Source organism: Capra hircus, chromosome 29 (assembly GCF_001704415.2).
Source record: "Capra hircus breed San Clemente chromosome 29, ASM170441v1, whole genome shotgun sequence".
Classification (NCBI taxonomy): domain Eukaryota; kingdom Metazoa; phylum Chordata; class Mammalia; order Artiodactyla; family Bovidae; genus Capra; species Capra hircus.
Genome location: NC_030836.1, coordinates 24,367,581 through 24,393,841, shown reverse-complemented (window position 1 = coordinate 24,393,841; position 26,261 = coordinate 24,367,581). Strand labels below are relative to the sequence as shown.

Below are 26,261 nucleotides of genomic sequence, written 5' to 3'. Positions count from 1 at the left end.
TGCCCTGTTTTCTGTAACATAACCAGGTCAGAAATCATTTGAAAAACATTGACGATGACTAATTTGATCTTCTTTTCAATAAGAGGGTGACATTGTCTGGTACATTGTATGTTTTTGTGATTGGAGAGGTATTAAGAAGACAAAAGGACCTCCCTTTCTGTCCTTCCTATTTCCTGCTGACCAGCATGGGAATGAGGAGGGATCCTTTCACAATTGGGAAGATCCTGTCCACCCTCTGCTTCCACCCACCTTCTTGGAAATTCTTGGAGACTAAGTCTGCTCCAAGCTTTGCTGTTGGCCACCCTAGTTGGGTGTTTGCTTCCTGGATCTCTTAAACTCACCTAGATCCTTGGCAGAGCTCTCCCTCTTCATCTAGAGAGTCAAAAGTTCTCCAAAGGATAATAAGCTAGTAAAATGTAAAAACTTAGCCAGATCTGCCCGTGTTTGCCCCTGCCCCACTGCAAACCCAACTCATGCCTGCCTTTCCCTGAGAAGAGGACTTTGAAGCACAGAGGAGAGGAAGGCAGGCAACCCTAGCTCCGGTTCAAGGTCAGCTACTAACTTGACGAGTAACCTTGAGCAGTAATCAATCATGCACACTAGACCTTAGGTTCTTCCTCTTTCAAAAAGGGCATCACCCCAGCCGACTGAACATTTTCCTTTCAGCTTGAATTGCCTAGTGTCCCAAAGCTAATGATACTCAGGATAAAACTTTTTCTTGTCAGAGCCAAAGCAGGGACTTCACCCATGGGAACGAACTGCCGTTTAACCTGGATGCCAGCTGTGTGGGCACGATGAGCCAGCTTGTACCCATGCCAGAGAGAAATTGTTAGGACTCTCACAGGACTGTTGGCTGTCGTGCCAATAGCTCGGTAGCTGCCACGATTGTAGTATTTACGCCGCAGAAACCAGCCCACACTGTAAATCAGAACTCCTTGGTCTTCTTCCAGAGTTGTTAGATATCCACTAGCCTACCACAGAGATTCAGATGAAATTGATTTGCCAACTCACAGGTGGAAGAAGACCCAGAGTCCTCTGTCATCTTTCTGAAAGTGTTACGTTTTGCTGGTTTTGTTTCGTTGGGATGAGGGTGGGGTTACATGGCTGCCGGTCAGTAGTGTTTCTCCTGAGTCCCTGTTTTGCTGACATACTTGAGCTTGTGGATCACAAATCTTCCCGTCCTATGTTCAGTATCCCTCTCTTAGCGCTGGAACCACCCCCAAGTCATTCTGTCTTCAAGAGTGACATAAGAGTTTGGGTCTAGATGTTCTTTCTGAACGTTTAGGGCCATGGAGGGGTTATGGTGTTGCAATACAAACAAACAACCTTCAAATTGAAAACTGGATGTTCCTGTTCTTGAAAAGCCCTTCGGCTTCCCTGCCACTGGGAATTTCCAGTGACCATGTTTCATTTTGTTTCTGAGACTCTAACTGGCTACTCTCATCCAGCTCTCCTCTCCTGCGCTGAGCAGTGCATCTTGCTTTCTTGTCTCCTTGCAGACCGTACCCCAGAGCCGCATTTCCCCACTCAGGGTGGCCCATATCCAACATATTTCCTAAACAGAGCTTCTAAGAGGAACTCTGGTACCAGCTGTTAAAATCCTGCTTGTTTTTTGTTTTTTTTTTTTTCTTCACATTCCTCCATCCCCAAGGCCTGGGAGCTAACCACCTCCAGTTAATAATTCATTTTGGCCTCTCACCTTCCGTGATGGCCCACGTTCTGTGAAGTGTGTTTCTCCCAGGGCTTTTCTTGCCTTTCGAGACTGACCGCATTCTGTCTATGGAATGCGTATCTCTGAATAATCCACTTCTTATCTTAAAAAATAAAGAGAATTCATTTTAGCTCTAAGCTGGTGCACAGCTTTGCTGTGTTAACTTAGGGCACTCATTGGCACATGTGCTGAGTGTTGACTTTCTACCAGCCATTATGGTTTCATGAAGTCCATCAGGGACTTAGTGTGTGGTGGGAGGGAGTCCGGGATCACAAGTTATCTGATTTTCCTAAAGAAGAAAATGACTTGTGTTGGAAGGGGGGACTAGTAAGTGAAACCTGGAGCACTTCATTGCCGTTTCTCCCTGTGTTTGATTGTTTAGAGGGAGCTCGCCTGCCGTCTCACTTGACGCTTTTGCCATGTGGAATAGTTGGCGGTTTCATGCAGGGGCTTTTTTTGTTCAAGTAGGCAGCCTTTGTCAGTGCTGCTTTCTGCCCTCCTCATTCTCACGCTTCCCCCTACCCCCCACCTATTTCACCTTTTAGGTTTCAGCTCAGACTCTGTTTCCTCTAGAAAGCCTCTCCTAGGCTGAGTGCGAACCCCCTTCTCTGTGTTCCCACAGCATTCTCCATTGTCTTCATCAGTGACCACATTTTGTTTTGTTTTTAAGACTCTAACTTCCTACTGTATTGTTCAGTGGTCATCATGCTCTATGGTTATCTTGTCCGTCCTTCATTTGCAGGCGGGGACTCAGCCGCATTCTCTTTTCTGTCCATTGCCATCACATAACTTGGTATCCAGAGACATTAGATAAATATTTGTTCATAGAGTAAAGGGATGAATTCATGACTCAACTATAAAATAATCATTTACAACTCAGACCCTGGAGCCAGTAGGTGTGTACCTCTCCTTTGACGTTGGACCAGCTACGTAATCTTTCCAAGCCTCAGTTCTCTCATCTATAAAATGGGGATGTAGCAGGATCTACTGCCTCAGATCATTGTGAGGGGTAAATTAGACAATGAAAGTCAGTTACTTAGATTAGTGCCGTTTATACAGCATATGTTAAATAAGTTATGGAGCTGGGATTTTTGAAAATATTTATTTATTTTGCTGCACCAGGTCTTGGTTGCAGCATATGGAACCTTTTTAGCTGTGGCATGTGGGATCTAGTTCCTTGATCAGGGATTGAACCTGGGCCCCCCTGCAATGGAGGCACAGAGTCTTAGCCATTGGACCACCAGGGAAGTCCCTATTGAGCTATTTTAATGACTAAATCATGAAGCATTAAATGATAAGGAAGTAAACTGATATTTTTCGGTATATGTACCAAAATGCAACAACTTTAAGCATTTAACTGGAAGGCAAATTGTCCTCTTTCCAGATAACACTTAAAGCTATGTCTGTGATTCTCCAGTAATAGATACTGATGTTTAGAAGTGCAGCTTGAAGCCTCACATGGAGCTTTCAGTTAGACCCAGGTCCTAAGGGAAGAGAAATGGGATAACATGCTTTTGAGAAAAAACCAAATCAATAAGCACCGAAACATAAAAGCCTCCGTTTTGCTGTTAACTGGCTTAACTAATAATTACAGTTAGCTAGAATATCTCTCTTCAGTTATTTAAAGCATTTCTAATTAGCATCTTTGCAGTAACAAGCTAATGATGTTTATCTAATCCTCATGCATGCATTCAACCACTTGATCAAGCAACATTTATCCTGTATCTGGTACTGGGGAGAAAAAGATGAGTGAAACAGAGCCCCTGGCCTTGAGGAATTAACATTCTAGAGCAAGGTCAGCAGACCATATCTTAAATGGCCAGATAGAAAATATGTGGGACTTTACGGGGCATGGGATTTCTGTTGCAAATACTTAGTTCTGTCGCTGTAGTGAGGAAGCAGCCATAGACAATATGTAAAAGAATGAGCATGGTTGTGTTCCAATAAAGCTTTATTTACAAAGTTGTGGGCATCAACCACAAGGACCTATTGTATAGCACAGGGAACTGTATTCAGTGTCTTATAATAATCTATAATGGAAAAGAATTTGAAAAAGAATGTACATATATAATATACATAAAATGGAATCACTTTGCTTTACCTGAAACTAATATAGCATTGTGAATCAACTGCACTTTAATTAAAAAAAAATACAAGATTTGGCCACCAGGCCCTGGTTTGCTGCCCTCTGTCCTAGAGGAGATAGGTACTTAGACTAAGGTGAGTCTGGACCAGGCGAGGTCAGCACCAAGCGCTAAGACCTGTGAAGAATAGCGAGATGAGAGGGTGATCTGAGCTGTGACCCTCACAGGGAGCCATGGGTTAGTGAAGTGGGAGTGCTGGGTGAGTAAAAGAGAGCAAACCAAGACCAGGAGGAAGAGCTGCGTGACTTGATGCCGAAGTAGGTGATGCTGGGGGAACTAGGGGTCCGCTGTCCCGGACCTGCACTAACCAGCGCAGATACTGGCAAAGAACTTCCTGCTCTCAGGAGAGCTGATGGAACCTCCTGGAACCCACCTGAGGACTTCTGCGAGCTCCCAGGGACTGCATCTCCCCAGCTGCTCCCTGGGGAGGCTACCTCTGTTTTACCTACACCCTCAACACTGAAGCCGGTTTCCTTGCTGGCTTCTAAGAAACACCTACACAGTGAACATTTCCAGTTTTTTAGTAGCTTTTCTGGCAGTTTATGGTAATGTCACAGGGAATGACATGCTGACATCATGTGTCCCCTAGCTTGCTTGTCCTGCCTACTTCGTTTCCCTCTTTTTCTCTTTTTGATGGAACCGAGCAATTATTTCTTTTATCTTCTGCAACATACGCAGATTCCCTTAGGACTTCAGCCTCTGGCCCAGGTTGCTTGTTAAGGAATCTCCCTACAGATACAGTCTCCCATTCTAACAAAAATTCTGGTGTTCCCATTACCCTAATAGACAGAGGCTTCCCAGAAATAGGCTACTACCCACTATTTATCCCACACCCACCCTTGACTCCATAGCTTTGGACCCAGGTCTATTAATTTTTCAAAGGCGAGTGATGGGGGACTTCCCTGGTGGTCCAATGGTTAAGAATCTGCCTTGCAATGCAGGGGATGTGAGTTCAATTCCTGGTCAGGGAACTAAGATCCCACAGGCAGCAGAGCAACTAAGTCCTGGCACCAGAACTCCTGAGTCCACACACCACAACTTGATAGTCCACGCACCGCAGTGAAAGATCCCACCTGATGCAACTAAAAGCCCACGAAGCAAATAAAAGAAATAAATTAATTAAACTATTTTTAAAAAGGAGAGAGACAGACAGTGAGGGTGGGGCCGCCAGCTATAGCCTCTAGGTTAGACCTGGGCTTGAATTTCAACTTGGCCTTTGCCTGTGTGTTTTCAGGCCAGTGACTTGATCTCCCTGAGCCTGATTTGTTGTTCTGTGAAATACACTTGACATTGCTCTCCTCGTTACGAAAATTCAGGGGAAAAAGACTCATTGCCAAGCTTGGTCCTAGTTGGTATGGGGCTAATGCTAGTTGTCTTTCCCTGCCTTCATTCCCTCCCTGAAGTCCCAGATGGGGTGTATATATTTGCACTTGGGTCTCTGTCACTCGTTTACATCTTTGTTACTGTGCTACATGGCTCTTGATAGAGGAAGTTTAGCCATTTGCCTTGAACTTGTGGCTTCTGGACTGACAGTTGGGAGGGACGTGATCGGTAATTGGTTTGAGATTATGTGAGAGCATCAGCTTTGTTTTGGCTCCTGAGCCAGATTTCGGGAAGAATGAGCATGGTGTCTGCATATCTGTTTTCTTCCAGCGTGGACTGGGAAATGACTTGTAAGGAGTCTTCATTGTGGAAATAAATTCAGTATGTGCGCCGAATGAAGGGAGTACGTGCGTGCTGGGTGAGCAGAGAGGAATAACATTCTGATTGAGTTATATGTCCCATTTTTCATTATGCCCGGAGGCAATGGCTATGCCCTCAGAACTCCTGGTAGTAATTAGTATCATGAGTGCATTTGGCTGACCAGATTTTACCTTGATCACGTGAAGAATCCATATATTTTAATTTTAATCATTTGGCTGGGGTGCCTGGACAGTTTATTTCCTTTTAATACTTTGGAAAGAATTAAGTTCTACAAGTTCCATGCAGCGACTTCCCTGGTGGTACAGTGGATGAGAATCCGCCTGCCAGTGCTGGGGATACGGGTTTGATCCCTGGTCTGGGAAGATTCCACATGCCTCAAAGCACCTAAGCCTGCGCACCACAACTGCTGAAGCCCATGTGCCTGGAGCCTGTGGCCCACGAGAGAAGCCACCACAATGGGAAGGCCGTGCACTGCAGCAAAGAGTAGCGCCCTGCTAGCCGCAACTAGAGAAAGCCCGTGCAAAGGCCTGAAGACCCAGCGCAACCAAAAATAAGTTTAAACAATCAAAAGATGGGGGTGAAAAGTTAAAGTTCTGTGCAAGGGCGACAAAACACGGTTTGAATGACTTGCGGGCCTGCCTCTTGCTCCCAGGCTGAGTGAAGTAACCCACTCTGCCATCCAGAGTTCTGTAACATTGTCCTGTCGCAGTGACGTCACACTTTGTTGTTACTTCTGCTTTATGGTCTGTTTCACTGGCAAGACTTAGCATCCCTTAAAGGCATGGATTTTATGTCCCTTGCTTTATCTCTAGCACTTGGGAAATGACCTGGACTAGAAGAGTCAGAAACGTTGGAGGGATGGGATGGGATCGAATGGATGCAGGAGCAGATACTACACGTTGTGTGTGGTTTTAGGATTCCAAGCAGAAACATCACCAAATAACTTTGAGCCTCAATCACATCCCTGGTTACTGTACCTCCAGAATCCGTTATTCAAGATGACAAAGATCCCCTGGAACAACATTTAATAAGCTTTGGCATGTGTAAGTGTGTGCTAAAACCTCCAAGCCAGTTCGTGAGCTAGCCTGGTTTCCACATTATATATCATAGCTCTGCATGCGGGTAAGAAGCTTCTTGAATCCTTTTCACCGTCATTCACGTGAAGAGCCTTTTGAGTCTCACAGAAACAGAGTGCATGTTGCCAGGAGTGTCTGAGTCATCGCGGAAGATAGTGAGAGCCGTGTATTAACTGGGTTGTCTCCAGCGAGCCTGGGGAGATGGACGAGGTACACAGGCCAAGGCCTGCCTTGCACGGGGCCCTGGTTTGAAGAGATCAGAAGGAGCTTGCCAGCGGTCTGCAGTCAGCCTGGATGCGGCCGTGGGAGGTTTCTTGCCATCCCTGAGTGCTTTGGAATGCACAGGGCCCAGGAAGCGAAGTTTTTTCCTCTCTCTATGAATTGGGTCAGGGAGAGCTTTTAGGGTGGCCCCTGGTCCCACTCGGCTTGTGAAGACAGTAATGCCATCAGTACTGGTTACAGCTGTCCCTGACTTCAAGAAAGCCTGATATTAGTAGGGGGATAAAAGTGAATATGTATGTAGGTATTTTTGCAAAATGTTTTCCCATTATTACTCCTTTGCTCCTCATAGTGAAGGAAGAGAACTTCGGTCACCATCTCTTGTTTAGTGGAGTGCCCAGGTTAAGAGCATGAACCTTACTGTTCAGATTCTTGCTCGTTCACTTCCTAGCCATGCTCGCAAGTTGTTAACATTTCTGAACTGCAATAAACCTGGTTCATAAGATGCTTGTGTGTGAATCAAATAAATCATTAATTAAATGAATTAGGTAAATGAAATTATTGGGTGGGCCCAAAAGTTCGTTTGGGGTTTGAAACCCCAAACAAACTTCGGGGCCCACCCAATATTCCATGCACTTAGTATACTATCTGGCACTTGGTTAACACTCAGTGAATGATAATTAGGGATATTAGTTCTGTTTCTCGGAGAAGGCGATGGCGCCCCACTCCAGCACTCTAGCCTGGAAAATCCCATGGATGGAGGAGCCTGGTGGGCAGCAGTCCACGGGATCGCTAAGAGTCAGACATGACTGAGCAACTTTACTTTCACTTTTCCCTTTCATGCATTGGAGAAGGAAATGGCAACCCACTCCAGTGTTCTTGCCTGGAGAATCCCAGGGACGGGGGAGCCTGGCGGGCTGCCGTCTGTGGGGTCGCACAGAGTCGGACACGACTGAAGCGACTTAGCAGTAGCAGCGGCAGCAGCAGTTCTGTTTCTACTTATGAATAAGCTGAAGTTCAACTAAACTAAATGACTAGGTCAAGGTTATGAAGTTGGACTTGATCCCATTCATTAAATTCTGTCTGGCATGATTCTAAGGGTGCTGTTGAGTAGCACAGAGCAGAATAAAACAACTACCTTGCCATTCTTTCTGCCGCATCACGATCCTCTTGTTCTGAAAAAATGTCTCAACTTTACAGCAGAGTTACTAGATTTATGTAAATGAGTGCTCCACTTAAAAAAACTGAAGTCTCTACCCCCAGCTTGTCACAGCTAGACCTGCTGTATAGAACTAAATAGACACCTGGAGGAAATCACTCCCCAATTTGGGTGAATAAAGCTGATGAGCAGTCTTTAGGGATATTTTCTGCCGCCACGGATGCCTTTTTTTCTCTTCCTCCAGAAGAAAAAAACTGTTTTTCCATTAAGAAGGCAACTGTCAGGTGCAAAGGCTCAGAAGTCTGGTAGAGCTGGGCATAGATCAGTGATGGCCACGAAGCCCCGGAATTATTTGATCTATCTGATACCACGTGTCTGCATACTTGGCAGAATCAGGATAAATGACTGCTTTTTTCCCCTCCTGTTCCTACATGTTGGGCATATACAATCACAGATAGTGAATAATAGTCCAATTCAGCTCTCAGTTTCTGCATTGATTCCCCTGGAGAAAAATAATAAGTTAGTCCTTTGGTTGGTGGCTGATTTTGATTGGCAGAAAAAATAACAGCAAAAAGATTACATTTTGCCAGCATCCTAAATTCTGAAGAACAAAAACCATACTTAAGTTATTGCCCAGCTGTTTGACATTCCCATTTTTTTAAAAAAGAATCTCCTAGAGAGAAAAATTCTCTCTTTCTTCTGGGAAGGAGTTAAAGGTCAGAGAATTTCCATGTAGCATTTCTGAGAGCTGTTGACAGAAGAGTTGATGAAAATACCGCTGTTTTATACCCCAAAAGGAGCATGTACTTTGAGAGTCCAGTTTAGGGTCTCATGTTCAGGCAGGTAGACTAGGAGTGTAGCCAAAGTGTGTGAACTTTGAAATAAAATTGCCTGGTGCTAATCTGTTTGATGTTGAGGCACTGAACACCTTGTGCCTCAATTTCTCCATTGGCTTATGGGATAGCTTAAGTGGAATTGTTATTACCTGTCTCATTGGATTTTTAAGGTAAATGAAAAAAGTCAATACAATAAAAGTGCTTTCTAGCACGGTGTCTGCATGAAGTGCAGACCCTGTCGGTGTTGGCTGTTATTCTTATTAATATAGGATTATTAACGTTGTTAAAGGTTTTTTTTTTTTCCCCCATGGAAACCTTTCGTCAAATAAAATCTTACATGTAAAGAGAGCTGCTCTGGTAGAAGTGGAGCAGAGAACATATAAAAGCAGATTGGCTCAACTCCCCTTTTCCACAATTGCAGGGAACACTCCCTCCCCCGTCCGGCCCCTCCTTGCTGTGGAGCCCCGAGGGCCCCCACCCTCCAGGCTGCCTGGGTCCTTGACCTCTCATTGTCCACAGAGCAGAGCTGAGTCCCGGACCTGCCCTGACTGGGGTTACTGTGACCCTTTCTGACGGTTTGCTGTCAGTGGGCCAGAAAATGAAAGAGAAAGGAAGCTACCTGAATAAGAAGGTGTCTCCCATTTCTGCCTTTTCCCAGATCCTCTCTTCTCCAGGCTGGACGTCTCCATCAGTTTGGCCACTCCTTGCTGAAGATGGTTCACTGTCATCCTCAGATTCTAGTCCTTATCCTGGGCAAGTTAAAAATTCCAGCATGTTGTCGTAAGACAGATTCTTTAATCGCTGGATGACTGTTACCTGGGAAGCTAGTTAGGCCTTCAGCTGTTTGGAAGGGTCTCTCTGCAGAGATTCTGAACTGGGAGGTTTGGGGTAGGGATAGCAAAGCTACTTAATTTAACAAGCCCCAGAGTCCTAAGTTCAATGCCAGCTATAACATTTACTAATTGGGAGACCTCAGAGAAGTCATCACCTGACTAAGGCTGTGTTCCTTTTTGCAGAAATGAGTGACTGAAGGTAGTGATCTCTAAGAAGCCTGTCCAGGTCCAAACTCTAAAGTTTTCCCTATTCTAGCTCTGGTCTGAGCTGTGCACAGCTGGGTGAGACCCTTACCTCCTTTGCTCTGAATGCCATCCCTGTGTTAATATAAGCTGGGATGACATCAATTTTTATGGCTGCCATGTGTCAACACTGAGCCATAGTGAGCCTGTGGATAGAAATCTCTTCTGACACCCCCTTCACAGCCATGACTGCTGCTTCCTGTTTTCATGGAAAGCCTTTTGACTTTAGTGGCGAGCCTTTTGAAATGAAAAGGAACAGGTACATTATTAAGGATATTTAGTGTTCAGAAATGCATGTTACGGCACAAATCTCGTGATTGCATAAGAACATTCTGCAGTCTACTAGATTATACCTTCCCAGGGGGTATAAAGGTGCCTTTTCTCCCTTCTTTGCGTAGCTCTCCTGGTTAGTGACTGTTACCTGTTGGATTGCTGTCTTGTCTGATTGGATTACATACCTATCTTCTGCCCCCCCCTCCATCAGGGCAGTTTATCAGAATACATCCTGTGATAAGGCTAGTGGCTCAGACGGTAAAGCGTCTGTCTTGTATACAATGTGGGAGACCTGGGTTCGATCCCTGGGTCAGGAAGTTCCCTGAAGAAGGAAATGGCAACCCACTCCAGTACTCTTGCCTAGAAAATCCCATGGACGGAGGAGTCTGGTGTCCGTGGGGTCGCGAAGAGTCGGACACGACTGAGCGACTTCACTTTCACTTCACCAGAATTCATCCTGTGATAAGGCTATTATTCCTTTAAGCTATCCCATAAGATCAGTTCTATGACAAAAATACATATAGGATCCATACTATCCCATATCATTTTGGATATCCCCAGGGCACGTGGGTATATTAAAGGCTCTGAGGAGTCCTGAGGCAAGAACATCGATTGCTCTTTAGCCATCGGTTTTCTAAACTTACCTGAGCTGAGAGCCCCTCTCTCTGTTGCTGCCTGTTTATGCTGTCTAGTAGAAAGCATTCTGGTTTAAGACTTGGTTTGGAGGCCCCTGTTTTAAACAGCCCATTCCTTGCTCCAAGAAAAACCAAGAAGACTGGACCAGCATCTTAGGCGAGGAGAGCGTGTTAACATTCTTCAGCCAGCTCTGTCTTGGGGGGCAGAGGTGGGGAGAATGTATTTATAGTAGCATACAACCATTGCGTTCTGCCAAGAGCTGTTAGCTGTGGACAGTGGCCTGGAGAATGAGATTTGCCCCCATAAAGTGTTTATCGTCTCTGTGAAATTTCATACACCCTTAAAGCAAGGGAGAAGGCTTTCTACGGCCAGTTTTGTACGTGCTTATAGCCATATATGGTACAAGATAGAGAAATGGCTTGACAAATTAAAACAAAAGCTTTCTTCTGAAAGCTTGGGATTTTGAACAAATAAGTTCAAGAGAGAGAAAAGAGTTGTTTTGAGGGTGATATGGCTTTAAGACGTGAAAGATAAAAAATAGGACTGCTTTTATTTTTAAAGAGATCTTCCTTTGAGTGTCAGCAGTCAAATGATTTGTCTCCTTACCCAGTGGAGTGGGAGGATTTACAAATATGCCTGGGACATCTTTTGATGTAAAGGATATATGGGAGGGAGAGAAAGATTTTAAGAGTTTATTCTCTTTCTAAGGTGTTATTGCCAGGTCAACCATAAGCCCAGTTGTATGTTAATATTTCCAGCAAGTTAACTTTTGTTTAGTTTTCCAGTTCTTTAAGGTAGTAAGTAGGATTTGAAAATGTACCTTGTGAAACTGGAGAAAATGTGGTGATAACTATGTAGGAAAATGGTACTCTCTTATAAGAAAATAAGACTCCTTTTAGCTCCATTTAGGGAAACAAATGACCTCTTTACCCATTTGGCGCTAGTGGTAAAAAAAAAAACCCCTCCTGCCAGTGCGGTAGGTGTGAGAGACACGAGTTCGATCCCTGGGTCGGGAAGATCCCCTGGAAGAGGAAATGGCAACCCACCTCAGTATTCTTGCCTGGAGAATCCCATGGACAGCAGAGCCTGTGGGCTACAGTCTATAGGGGTGCAGAGTCAGACACAACTGAAGTGACTTAGCACGCACGCATGCATGCACGCACACCCATAGTTTCACTTGCTTTTATCCATAGTAAGCCACTGAAGAGGAAGAATTACCTCGTCATACATTAAAACAAAACATAACTGAAATGGTGCCAACTGTCAAGGGCCTCTTCTTCTATTTCTTCTGAGGGGAGAGTCACAAAGGGGAACTGGGAACAGAGTTGGCTTCAGGTCACTAGGATAATGCATTTTTACCTTCCACACATTTATTTTTGGTGATACCCTCATAAGGTACTGGCATATTTGAACATGATCTTTTTGGTGACTTGGTATAGGAAAAATTTCACCATTCATGGGAGAAAAAGTATCGCCAAGGATTCTCGTCTTCTGAGTCCACTTAGCTGTAAGAGAACAACTGGCAGGGTTAGCCAAGAGGGACAAGCTAGGCATGCCTGATTTTTAACTTGGAGCCATCCCACACTGGAGGGATTCAGTGTGGGTAATCATTGTCGTCTGTTTATTGATATCTGGGCACCCGCCAGTGAGAAACAGGTCAGTCATAAAAGGGGCCAAGGCATGAATTTCCAGCAAGCATTTCTGGGACCTGGCACATCAGTTATTCTTGTAAGCTAGGTGTGACCACTCACTGCAACATGGGGCAGCAAGGGTTAGGACCCCAGAGAAGGCCTGGCAGAGCCTTCTGCATCTTTCGATGAAAAGAGATGGCTTCTGGTTTCTGGAGGTTTCCTAGAAGAAACAGACTGGGGGGAATATGTCCAGGCAGGGATATGAGGCAGTGAGGGAGGCAAGGAAATACTGCAGTCAGAAGCTTGACCAAGGAGTCAGCGATGGCCAGGAGGAAAAAGCCTAGTGGTGTGATTTGCTTTCCTGCTAGTTTCTTCAGAAGGATCACTCTTCCTGTGAAGTAGATGTTATTTTTTTCAAGGTAGAATAAAGTAATACTTGTAAGGCAATCGAAATTATGTAATTTCATGTGATGCGTTAACCATCAAACTGACAGAGAAACTTTTAACAAATATTTATTGAGCTCTTATTGTGTGCCAGGACTGGGAAGCCTGGCATGCTGCAGTCCACAGGATCACAGAGACTTGGACATGTCTGAGCCACTGAGCAACAAATTGTGTGCCAGACCCTGTGCTAAACCACTGGAAGTAAAAGGAGTAAACCCCTCACCTGTTTACGCTGTGGTGATCAGAATTCCGTTACTTGCACCCACTTATAGTCGTCTTCTTTTTTTTTATTGTGAAAATTCCTGCCTTCTCCCTAGACCCTAAACACCTTTCTACTTACTGTCTCTGCAAAGCAAACTTTTCAAGGGCCTCTTATAAGTAGAATCAAATGATATTTGCCTTCTGTGACTTGCTTATTTCACTTAGCGTAATGTCTTCAAGGTTCATCCCTGTTGTCAGTTCAGTTCAGTCACTCAGTCGTGTCTGACTCTTTGCGTGACCCATGGGCTGCAGCACTCCAAACTTCCCTGTCCATCACCAACTCCCAGAGCTTGCTCAAAATCATGTCCATTGAGTTGGTGATAACATCTATCCAACCATCTCATCCTCTGTCAACCCCTTCTCCTTCTGCCTTCAATCTTTCCCAACACCAGGGTCTTTTCCAGTAAGTCAGTTCTTCAAATCAGGTGGCCAAAGTATTGGAGCTTCAGCTTCAGCATCAGTCCTTCCAATGAATTCAGGACTGATTTCCTTTAGGATTGACTGGTTTGATCACTTTGCAGTCCAAGGGACTCTCAAGAGTCTTCTCTAACACCACACACAGTTCAAAAGCATCAGTTCTTTGGTGCTCAACTTTCTTTATCGTCTAGGTCTCACATCCATACAGGACTACTAGAAAAACCATTGCTTTGACTAGACAGACCTTTGTTGGCAAAGTAATGTCTCTGCTTTTCTCTACTTCACCCTTAGGCTGAATGTTTCTGAATTCGGAAGGGAGTTAAAGGGATTGGGGTGGAGGAAGGGAAGTCCAGGTGGAAGATTGACTGGTTTGATCTTCTTGCTATCCAAGGGACTCTCGAGTCTTCTCCAACACCACAGTTTTCCAAATTTGCTGGCATACTGAGTGCAGCACTTTCACAGCATCATCTTTTAGGATTTGAGATAGCTCAGCTGAAATTCCATTGCCTCCACTAGCTTTTTGTGTCCATCTTTGCATGAAATGTTCCCTTGGTATGTCTAATTTTCTTGAAGAGATCTCTAGGCTTTCCCATTCTACTGTTTTCCTCTATTTCTTTGCATTGATCACTTAGGAAGGCTTTCTTATCTCTCCTTGCTATTCTTTGGAACTCTGCATTCAGATGGATATATCGTCCCTTTTCTCCTTTGCCTTTCACTTCTCTTCCTTTCTCAGCTGTTTGTAAGGCCTCCCAGACAGCCATTTTGCCCTTTTGCATTTCTTTTTCTTGGGGATGGTCTTGATCACTGCCCCCTGTACAATGTCACGAATCTCTGTCCATAGTTCTTCGCACACTCTGTCTATCAGATCTAATCCCTTGAATCTATTTGTCACTTCCAGTGTATAATCGTAAGGGATTTGATTTAGGTCATACCTGAATGGTCTAGTAGTTTTTCCCTACTTTCTTCAATTTAAGTCTGAATTTGGCAATAAGGAATTCATGATCTGAGCCACAGTCAGCTCCCGGTCTTGTTTTTGCTGACTGTGTAGACCTTCTCCATCTTTGGCTGCAAATAATATAATCAATCTGATTTCAGTATTGACCATGTGGTGATGTCCATGTGTAGAGTCATCTCTTGTGTTGTTGGAAGAGGGTGTTTGCCATGACCAGTGTGTTTTCTTGGCAAAAGTCTGTTAGCCTTTGCTCCAGGTATCTGTTGACTTCCTGCTTTTGCATTCTAGTTCCCTATGATGAGAAGGAAATGGCAACCCACTTCAGTGTTCTTGCCTGGAGAATCCCAGGGACAGGGGAGCCTGGTAGGCTGCCATCTGTGGGGTCGCACAGAGTCGGACACAACTGAAGCAACGCAGCAGCAGCAGCAGCAGCATGATGAAAAGGACATCTTTTTTTTTTTTTGGTGTTACTTCTAGAAGTTCTTGTACGTCTTCAGAGAACCATTCAACTTCTTCAGCATTAGTGATGGGGGCATAGGCTTGGATTATTTTGATATTTAGTGGTTTTCCTTAGAAACAAACCGAGACCATTCTGTTGTTTTTGAGATTGCATCCAAGTACTGCATTTTGGACTCTTCTGTTGACTATGAGGGCTACTCCATTTATTCTAAGGGATTCCTGCCCACAGTAGCAGATATAATGTTCATCTGAATTAAATTCACTCATTCCTATCCGTTTTTGTTTACTGATTCCTAAAATGTCGATGTTCACTCTTGTCATCTCCTGTTTGACCACTTCCAATTTGCCTTGACTCATGGGCCTAACATTTCAGGTTCCTATGCAATATTGTTCTTTACAGTATTGGACTTTATTTTCATCACCAGTCGCATCCAAAACTGGGTTTTGTTTTTGCTTTGGCTCTGTCTCTTCATTCCTTCTGGAGCTATTTCTCTCATCTTCTCCAGTAGCATATTGGGCACCTCCCGACCTGGGGAGTTCGTCTTTCAGTGTCATATCTTTTTGCCTTTTCGTACTGTTCATGGAGTTCTCAAGGCAAGAATACTGAAGTGGTTTGCCATTCCCTTCTCCAGTGGACCACATTTTGTCAGAACTCTTCACCATGACCCATCTGTCTTGGGTGGCCCTGCACAGCCTGGCTCATGGTTTCACTGAGTTAGACAAGGCTGTGATCCAAGTGATCAGTTTGGTTAGTTTTCTGTAACTGTGGCTTCCATTCTGTCTGCCCTCTGATGGATAAGGATAAGGGGCTTGTAGCAGCTTCCTAATGGAAGGGACACCCCTATTATTGCAGGTGTCAGAATTTCCTTCCTTTTGAAGGCTGAATTAACACTCCATTGTGTGTGTGTGTGTGTGTGTGTGTGTGTGTGTGTGTGTGTGTGTGTAGAGAGACATAGATATATCTCACACTTAGGTGATTCATTCATTCATCCAAACAGTATCCACTGTTTATACATTGATAGATGTTTGGGTTGCTTCTACCTTGTGACTGTTGGGAATAATGTTGCTATGAACCTGCGTGTACAAACACCTGTGTGAGTTCCTACTTTCGCCTCATCCAGGTATATGCGCAGGAGTGGAACTGCTGGGACATATTCCATGTTTAATTTTTTGAGAAACTGCCATTGTGTTTTCCACAGTGGCTGCACAATCTTCCATTCTCACAGTGATGCGCAAGAGTTCCAATTTCTCAGCATCCTCAGAAACACTTGTTATTTTCTTTTCTAAAGAAATAATAGCCATCTTAATTGGTATGGAGTGGTACCCTCTTGTGGTTTTGGTTTGTGTTCCCTGATGACTAGTGATGTTGAACATCTTTCTGTGTGTGTTTTGGTCAGTTGTATATATTCTTTGGAGAAATGTCTGTTTAAGTCCTTTACCCATTTTTATATCATGTTGCTGTTGAGTTATATGAGTTCTCTATATATTCTGGATATCAGATGTATGATTTGCAGTTATTACCACCCATAGGTTGTTTTTGCATTCTGTTGATTATGTCCTTTAATGCAGAAGTTTTTTCAACTTTGATGAAGTTCAGCTTACTTGTTTTTTTGCTCCTGCTTTTTGTGTCATACCAAGAAATCACTGCCAAAATTAGTATCATGAAATTTTTACCCTGTGTTTTTCCCATAAGAGTTTTATAGTTTTAACTCATACATTTAAGTCTTTGATCCATCCTAGGTTAATTTTTTAATATGGTATAAGGTATGAACCTAGCTTCATTTTTTTGCATGTGAACATCTAGTTTTCCCAGAAAATATATTGAAAAGATGATCTTTACCCCACTGAATATTCTTAAAAATTATTTGCAAAGGTTTATGTCTGGTGGCTCTTGTCCATTGGTCTATATGATTGATTGCCTTTGTCAGTATTACGGTGATGGCTTTGTAGAAAGGCTTGAAATCAGAAAGTATGAGACCTCCAACTTCGTTCTTTTTGCAGAATTACTTTGTCTATTCAGAGTCCCTTGAGATTCCACCTGAATTTTTTGTATGGATTTTTCTATTTCAACAAAAACATCGTTGGGATTTTTATTAGGGACTAACTTAACAGAGCAACTTTAAAAAAAATATTTGGTTATATAAGTCATCATTCTTATTCTAACTTGGATGTTGGGAGCCTATGGATTTATAGACACAAAATGATCCTTAGAAAATATGGATTCTGAGCCCAGCTCCTTCTACTCCATGCCTTTCCCCTCTCTGACCACTTTTGTAGGCAATTCTCTTGACCCCTTTCTCCATCTTTCTATACCTCCAAGACTCCTCTCCAGGGAGGAGTTGGAGAGAAACTATGTTTGAGCCCATGCCTTTAATATTAGACATTGGTCACAGCAGTATTGAAAAGGCTTCTCGGGCCAGGCTGCAGAAATCCTGCAGAACCACTAAATGGATTGAGCGAGATCCACTTACGTGCCCCGCTGTGGTCTGGTGGCTAGCATGGTTGTAGAGAAACTAAGCAGAGCAACTCTGGAAATAATCGCCAGCCTGTGTGGCTAGAGCCCATGCGCTTACAACAAACTAGCAAACAAGCAACAAGACTGGTTTCAGTTATCCTAACAAATTCGTATCCTCAAGACTGACACCTTAATAAATTATAGGAAATTGTATAGGCCCCAAATTATAGGCCCAATGATCAGACCTTTTCCTGAAGATTTAGGCTAGACCCATCCTCTGAGCAGGTTTAAAATCACAGTACGGTGACAGGAACTAAGCTCAGCTGGCCTAGATCATGCTCCCTGGGTGCCTGTTGCCCCGACCAGACCACCAACGTCTCCCTAACTAGGAAGCTAGGGACAGAAGGGACCAGGGGCCACTGCTGGTCCTCGTGGAGGAAGAGAGGAAGAAATGCTTGTTTATCTGCCTTGGACAGTATTTTCATTTAGAAAGTATTTTGGTTACTGTCAGGAAGGTTAAAGGCTGGTTGCCAGAAAAACCAAACTTTTCCCTTCCCCACAGGAGGATTAATGCTCTCCTTAAACTCTTTTTTTTTTTTTTTTAAAGCCTTTTCTCTTCTTCAAAGGCCTCCTGTTTCTGCAGCATTTCAAATGAGACTTTTCCTTTTTGCGGTGGTTTGTCAGTTGGTGGTGGGTGAACCTGGTGAGCTGGCCTTTTAAAGCTGAGATCAGTCGATGGGGCGTGGTTCCCCAGTGGTTCATCAACTCCGTTCAGGGGCCCTGTGATCAGCATTCTCAAGTGCAAACTAGGGGACTTCCTTGGTGGTCCAGTGGCTAAGACTCCATGCTTCTAATGTAGGGGGTCTGGGTTCGATCCCTGGCCAGGGAACTGGATCCCACATGCCACAACCTAGAGTTCTGCTGCAACTCAGACCTGGTATAGCAACAAATAAAATACAAACTAGGGCAGAGTTTACCAACATCTATTACATGTAATAAGTCATGAAATTTTGTATATGGATATTTGGGGTGTTTATTGGGCCTGATGTAATATATTATTCTTAGTATGTTCAGTAGTCTCAAACCTAAGACCATTATCCTTAGAATTACTTTTGGCTAAACAAAGACCTGATTATGTTCCTAGATCTGACCAATTCCCAGTAAAATGTCATGCTAAACAAATACATATAAATAATAAAGCTCTAGAGTAGCCATTTCAGATTAGTTTTAAACCTAGTCGATTTGGGGGCCTTCCACCCTGTGGCTCAAACGGTAAAGCATCTGCCTACAATGCAGGAGACCCGGGTTCAATCCCTGGGTCGGGAAGATCTCCTGAAGAAGGAAATGACAACCCACTCCAGTATTCTTGCCTGGGAAATCCCATGGATGGAGGAGCCTGGTAGGGCTACAGTCCGTGGGGTCGCAAAGAGTTGGACACGACTGAGTGGCTTCACCTTCCTTTTGATTGATTGCATTTATCAAAAGAATAGATTGAGTATGAAATAAATATTTTAAAAATAGTTATTATATATTTTACATATAAAATAAGTATTTCTGAGTTAATAGAACAGTGTTTCCCCAACTTTAGTCTTTCACAAACTTGCTGTTTGAGTTTTGCCAAATCAGTAAACCACCTGTGTTTTTATTTGTTTCATAGTTTCCTTAAATCAACTCAAATTAAATCTACATCTGAACCATCCCATGAAACTGTTGATTTATACGTGAACTGCTTGTCTTTTATGATATGCAGCAGATAAATAGGTAACTTTTAAAATATAAACGTGTATACATGTGACATCTGAAGTGTTCATCTCACCTCCTTCTGTGGACAACATACCATTGTTGGGAGAATACTGGTGGTCAGAGCATTTCTTTTGTGCTTTCCATCTTTCTCTCTTTAGAGTTATTAGAGAGAGAAGTGTTCTTAATTTTAAAGGATTCACCTTCTTTTCCCTCATTTTTCTTCCTGGAATACCAGATTTTAATTCACTAGCAGCTTATCCAAGGTTGAGTATTCCTTGGGCCTTTCCTGGAGGTCCAGTGGTCCAGGGCACAAAGGCGTGGGTTTGATGCCTGGTCAGGAAACTAAGATCCTGCATGCCACATGGCCAAAATAAATAAATAAAAGTTTGAGTATACCTTGACCCAGCCCATTTTCTGCATTTACTGGTAAGGGAAATGATTGAAGTTAAAGAAACACCTGTGTGCTATAGTACAGAGTAACCGTAGAACTTAGCAAGTGAACCTAGCTGCGTTCTTGGGGTCCAGCCTCTTCAGGCCTCTTGGAGACTCACTGAGATTCAAATGGAAGCAGAGCTGAAAGGACTCTAGAGAAAAGCTTACCTTCTTACAAATGGGGAGACGGAGGGGCAGAGTGGTATACCTCAGCTGGTATGCTGTATCCTTTGAGCTGGTATCACACTGGCCGCCATGCCTGCCTCCCCAGGCCTCTCCTGCATTTATCTCACGCGCTCAGAAGCCTGGTGGGAATCACAGAAGCCTAGTGTTAGAAATGGCTGCTTTCCCACCTCACCCAAGGTCTGAGATCACTGGTATGATACCCCAGGAATGACAGAAATGTGTCCAGTTCACCTGCACAAGACCACTCATGACCTGGAGCCCCTTCACTGTTTAGGGGAAGAGATGGTGAAGGACAGGGCAGTCTGGCATCCTGCTGTGCACGGGGTCACAAAGAGTCGGACACGACCGAGTGACTGAACAGCAACTGGCTGTGACCCAATTCTAAAGTATTGATGGTCTGGTGGTGCGCTGATGCCCGGGAGCCCTACCCAGGGGACTTCTGTTCTAGAAACCAGATTCAGAATCATCCCCACGGACTATTTCTTACAGCCATCATAAGCAGCCTTGAAATGTCCCCATGATCCTATAACAAGGGGAACCCAGGCAAAACGCCAAGTGGAAATTCTGAAGCTCTGAGTCCTAATCCTGAGTTTGGACTGAAAGGTTTTAATAAAACCCTAATGACTGATCACAAATTTTGAGTCTCTCTTGCCTTAAGTGTGACTTGCAAATGTCACAACTACTCACCAACAATGCAGAAACCATTTAGTATTTTCTATGCTCTGGCAGACTTAGGGAAACAAGGATGAATGGGGGCAGGGAGTGGTCTCTGCTCTGGAAGGATTCACAGACCAGGGGAACAAGCCAACCCATAGTGCCTCCTCCATGAAGCTCTCCCAGACTCTCTGGGAGAATCAGGAGATCCCAATCTTTGGGTCTCCTGGGACCATGTACTGCCCTCTACAGCCTTGACATTGCTTCTGTGCTCTGTTTTGAGGTCTGGTACCTCTTTGAACAGTGAGTTCCTAAAGGGCAGAGGCTATATTCCCAGTGCCTGGTGTAAGTAGGTGGCCCTCCAAATGCTTTTATAAAAAGGGAAGTTTGGACAGTGTCCCGGGGAAGCAGAGTAGGTAAAAATACCAGGTGATGATGCAAACCGGGTAGTTCATTCAGCCTGAGGGTCTCAGGGAGCTTGACAAAGGACGAAGGCATTTGAGCTGGGGTTTGAAAGACAAGAGTTTCTGGGAGCCATCTGGGGACAGCCTGGGAAGTGATTATGTATCCGTCACGCCTATGGCATGTGAGCCCCTTCTTGCACCTGACACCTTTCCTGAAGGAAACACACGTCTTTGATTGGCTTACACATTTCTCTTAGGCAAGTCAGGTGTCTGGTGAACTCTGGATCAGTCCCTAACTGGTTAGTAACAACTGATTGCTAGCTGTGCATGTTAAGATTTAAAATTACACAGAAATGTTAGGCAGGGGCATTTCTTGTAAGAGCTTTGTAAGAGTTCCAGGGAATGTGTGGGAGCAGAGAAGTCACACTGATGCGTGTGCCTCTGCTCAGCAGGGAGTAGTTCTGAAACTTCTTTAGGAAAGAAGAGCAAACCTCTGATCCCGACTTGCTGTAGCTCCCATATGGACAATGTTGCAATCTCCCCACCCCATTCAAAGCCCCTTTTCTCTAGGACTTCTCTTCTACCAAATGATAAAATGTATGTATTAATTATATGAATTGTCGGTCCCTCCCTGCTAGAGTGTGACATCCATGAAGGCAGGGATCTCGGTGTTGTCATCGATGTGTCCCAGTGCCTAGAACAACATGTGGCATATACTAGGCACTCATTAAATTTGTTTTCAATTTTTAAAAACTAATTATTTTTGGCTGCTCTGAGTCTTCGTCACGACACGTGGGCTCTTCATTGCTGTCCTCAGGCTTTCTCTGGTTGTGGCAAACGGGGGCTACTCTCTAGTTGCGATGTGCGAGCTGCTCATTGCAATGTCTTCTCATGTTGCGGAGCATGACCCCTGGGGCATGGGGGCTTCAGAAGTGCGGCAGGAGGGCTCTCTAGCTGTGGCTCAAGTTTAGTTGCCCCGCCGCATGTGGGATCACAGTTCCCAGACCACGGAGGGAACCCGTGTCCCCTGCATTGGCAGAGGCATTCTTAACTGCTGGGCCACCAGGGATGACCCATCTTTGAATGTTGATATCAGTGAATTTACTGAATGTACGAATGAATGAATATTTCTGCCCCAGATCTGAGCCCAAGTAAAGGGAAGGACAGCGGTCCTGAGAGAGTGGAACTGGCGATTGGAGGGTCACTGCTGCCCTCCCGGGAGCTGGCCTCCATGGCATCAGTGCCTCCTGTCCAGTGGCTGGGCTGGTTTGTCCCCCACCATGGACATCGTGAATATACTCAAGCAGTAGGAGAGGTAGATGCCCTGAAGTCCCCTGGTCATCTAAGTGGCTGTCATTTACACATGTTCTTTATCACGGGAGGTAGCTGGGATGCCGTCCCAAAGAGCACTGTGTCTCGAGACCTGAGTCCAAATCCCACCCTGGACCATCTCCAGTGGTGTGATGGAGGGTCAGTCGTTAGCCCTCTCCAAGCCTCAGTCTCCCCACTCGTCAGACGGGGGCAGTGAGCCCCTCTTCTCAGAGTGCCTAGCATGATACCTCCTGAGCCCAGGAGGCCCTCCATGAGCAGCGTGTCCCACCCGAGGAGACCCTCCTAGGGGCTGGTGGTGTGGGTATGTTCCGCGAGCCTGTTTCCCAGCCAGTCCCCAGCTCTCCCCAGGAAAAGATCCAGCAATCCGCCGTGCGTTTTGTAAGGGAGGATCGCACAGCAGCCCCCGCTCCAAACCCGAATCCCCGGGAAGTCAGGAAGATGTATGTGTTTTAAAACATTGGGAGGTCTGCGTTGGATCACCCCAGAGCTGCGGCTCCCCCCCACCCCACCCCCCGGAGCAGTTGAGAGGGAAGGGAGGCCAGTTTGTCTGCCGGGAGTGCTCCCGGCTCGTGTCCCACAAGGGGCTGCCTTTGCTCGGCTTTGGCGGCCGTTGACTTTTAAATCATAAAAAGCCGCTCTTATATACAGTTTACTCTGCTGCTCAAAGGCAGTGGAACGTAGGTATTTAAAAAGGGGAAAAAAAAAAAAAAAAGGCAGAAGAAGCAGCCGTTAATCCCGCCAGGCTTCTGGGCACTGGAGCAGTTGCGGATGACAAAAGTTAATTAGAAACATGAGCAGTTTAACCGAAACCAGTTGTGACAGTCGGAAGGACAGCCTCTCGGGCTGGAGAAGTTTTCCTAGGGAATCGTTGCGGGAGAAAGTGACTGTGGCTGGGTAAGTCGTGTCCCTGTGACTTTGCAAGGGTCGGGGACGGGCTCTTTGGGGGCCAAGGTGCTACACCCTGTCTGCACTGGGCAGGCGTGGTCGTGGGTGGGCGCGGTGATGGGCTCACAGCCGTGTCCCGGCCCCCTTCCCTCTGACAGCTGCCTCAACTTGGAGGATGGTGCTGTGTGGCTCTGCCTGCCGCCTGAGCAAGGCAGCTCTGGTGTTCAGGTCATCAATCTAGGCTGCCTCGGTGCCTAGCAAAGCGCCAGTTTGGAACCCGCCTGTCTCCAAATAATTCCAGTTCCAATTTGGAAATATTTTGAGGCTTTTCTGAGAAAAGGGGCTGGCTGGGGAACTACACCCTGTGTGCCAAGGGGGAAGCCTTGACTTTCAGATAACCTGCGAGTTTTCCTGCTGACGGTAAAGCCTCGTGCTCAGTTCATGCTGTTAAGCTCAAAAGCCTTTTTTTAAACTCCAGCCTGCATCCCGTTCGTAACTCTTTTAAAAGTGCCAACATAGGGAAAACGCATAGGCTTTGATGGGATTTAGCAATTTCTCTGGATAATTAGGTCTGTCAAGATTATCCTTGGTTTCTCTTTTTTCTGGATTTTTTTTGGGGGGGAGGGGGGGAATCTGTTCTGTGTTAATGTCTCTGATACATTGTTTACTTAAAGTTGGATAATCCTTGATTGTTTGTCTCTGATACATTGTTTTCTTAAAGTTGGATAATCCTCCATTGTTTCCCTTTAGTTGGAAAAGGGGTCATGGGTTGAATCATTGAAGACAGGAGATATCTCTTTTACCATTCCCACACAATCACAGTGATGGTGTGGATTTTTGTTTGTTTTCCCATGAAGTGTGTGCTTAATTGTGCCACATACATATGGATGTTAAGGTCGGTGTGCGTTCACATAGCATATGCCAAAATGTGGGGGAGGTGAACAGTGCCTGACGGAGCGTAGGAGAAAGTCAAGGTGGAATTAAAATTGAGACAGGTAGTGGAGCTGCGTGGCATCCGGGTTGGAGCGATCGGCAGTGCAGCCGTGGCCGACGCCCCCTCGTGATGAGTGCAGGCCCATACATGTAACTCAGGTCTCCCTCTCTTCCCCGTCTCCGCAGAGCCTTTGGCGAGCTCGGCAGCCTCCCACCCCGCAATGAGCGAAGATGCACCCGCTGCTTTGGAGGGAGGCGGCGGGTGTGGCCCTGCTAGCTGCGGCGCCTCCTCGGCCATCCCCCAGCCCAGCTCGGCCTCCAAGCCCTGGCGCAGCAAGTCGGTCAATGCGAAGCACAGCGCCGCGGCCGCCGCGCTCTCAGTCAAGCCGCCCACGCCCGAGCCCCCCCGGCCTGCCCCCGAAGCCCTGAAGCCGGCCCCCAACAATCAGAGGTCCATGCTGGAAAAACTAAAACTTTTCAACAGCAAGGGGGCTTCCAAGGCGGGCGAGGGCCCGGGGTCGCGGGACACGAGCTGCGAGCGGCTGGAGATCCTGCCCAGCTTCGAGGAGAGCGAAGAGATGGAGGCGGGCGGCCGCCCGCTATCAGCGGCCGGCCCCGCGTCCAGCAGCCCCAAGATCGCCCTCAAGGGCATCGCCCAGAGGACTTTCAGCCGGGCGCTGACCAACAAGAAGAGCTCCCCGAAAGGCAGCGAGAAGGAAAAGGAGAAACAGCAGCGCGAGAAGGAGAAAAGCAAGGACCTCACCAAGAGAGCCTCCGTGACAGACAGGCCGGACCTCAAAGAGGGGCCGAGAGAAGACCCCAGCGGGGCCGCCCTGACCGAGATGCCCAAAAAGTCCTCCAAGATCGCCAGCTTCATCCCCAAAGGGGGGAAGCTCAACAGTGCCAAGAAGGAGGCCGCGGCCCCTTCCCACAGCGGGATACCAAAACCAGGGATGAAGAGCGTGCCCGGGAAATCCCCAAGTGCCCCCACGCCTTCCAAGGACGGGGAGCGAGCCCGGGGTGGGAAGCCGAGCTCCGGGCTCCCCCAGCAGAAGCCCCCGCTGGACGGCAGGCACTCCAGCTCCTCCTCCAGCCTGGCGTCCTCGGAAGGAAAAGGCCCCGGAGGGACCGGCCTGAACCACAGCATCAGCAGCCAGACTGTCAGTGCGTCCGTGGGGACCACCCAGACCACAGGAAGCAATACTGTCAGTGTCCAGCTACCTCAGCCCCAGCAGCAATACAGCCACCCCAACACTGCCACCGTGGCGCCTTTCCTGTACAGGTAGGAGCGGCTGCCCCCCTCCCCAGCCCTGCCCAGCCCTGGGCAAGGGGTCTTCAAGGGCAGGGGTCTTCCGGGAACATTGAGGCAGGCAGTTCAGGGGCCCCGTGATCAGCTCCTGATAGAGACGTACGCGGTGTGCTTGAGGGACAGTTAATTCAGCGTGGCTGGGGCGTGGGGGTAGGTTAGAAAGCCTAAGAGTGGAAGGAAAATGTGAGTGATCCTGAGATGTGGAGTGGCCGCCCAGGTACACGGGGACCCAGGGGCTTGGCGGAAGCAGCCTGAACAATAGCTAGGAGGGTGGTTTGATTTCACTTGACAGCCTCTAAGGTCAGTCCTAAAGCATCCTGAATGTACTTTAAACGATGAAACACAAAAGCACCTTGCTGAGCAACTGAGACTTCTCACAGAGAGGCTCATCTTGAACTTCCAGAACCTCATGGTTTGTTACCCTATGGCATCTATTTTTTTTCTTTTCTTCTAAAAATTTTTTTTTATTTTCATTTTTTGGCCACACTGTGTGGATTGCGGGTTCCCCAACCAGGGATTAAATCCAGGCCACAGCCGTGAAAGCCTGGAATTCTAACCACTAGGCAGCCAGGAAACTCAAATATTTTTTCAGTCCCTGCTATGTGCTGGGATTTTTCAGAGGGGAGAACAGGATGAGGAAGAAGGGTAACCATAAGGAAGGATTAGTTCTAGAAGAACCAGAGAACCTGAGTTGTGTTTTGGTGACAAGCCTGAGTGTTTCCACTATCAGCCCCTCTGCCTGTCTCTGATGGCACATCCAGGGGACCACAGGAGGCCACGGGAGCCCGGTGCTGCTGTGCTGGGTGGTTGTGGCCTGTGAGAGCCTCTGGTTACACCACACACCTGTACAGGTTAGGGGACATCGTCTCTGTATGATGCTTGATTCTTGCGATGAGTCCTGTCTGGGCAGATGGAAGCCACCCAGCCCTG

At 46.1% G+C, this 26,261-nt stretch overlaps 1 protein-coding gene across 6 annotated transcripts in view; it reads left to right on the top strand.

The window, feature by feature from the left end:
• Positions 1-26,261, top strand: part of NAV2 (neuron navigator 2) — a 427,183-nt gene that overhangs the window by 223,579 nt on the left and 177,343 nt on the right. For all 6 annotated transcript variants that reach the window (XM_018043153.1, XM_018043157.1, XM_018043158.1 and 3 more), the window contains one exon: positions 24,209-25,304. In XM_018043153.1, the coding sequence (XP_017898642.1) occupies positions 24,209-25,304 (1,096 nt within the window). The remainder of the gene's footprint in view (positions 1-24,208; positions 25,305-26,261) is intronic.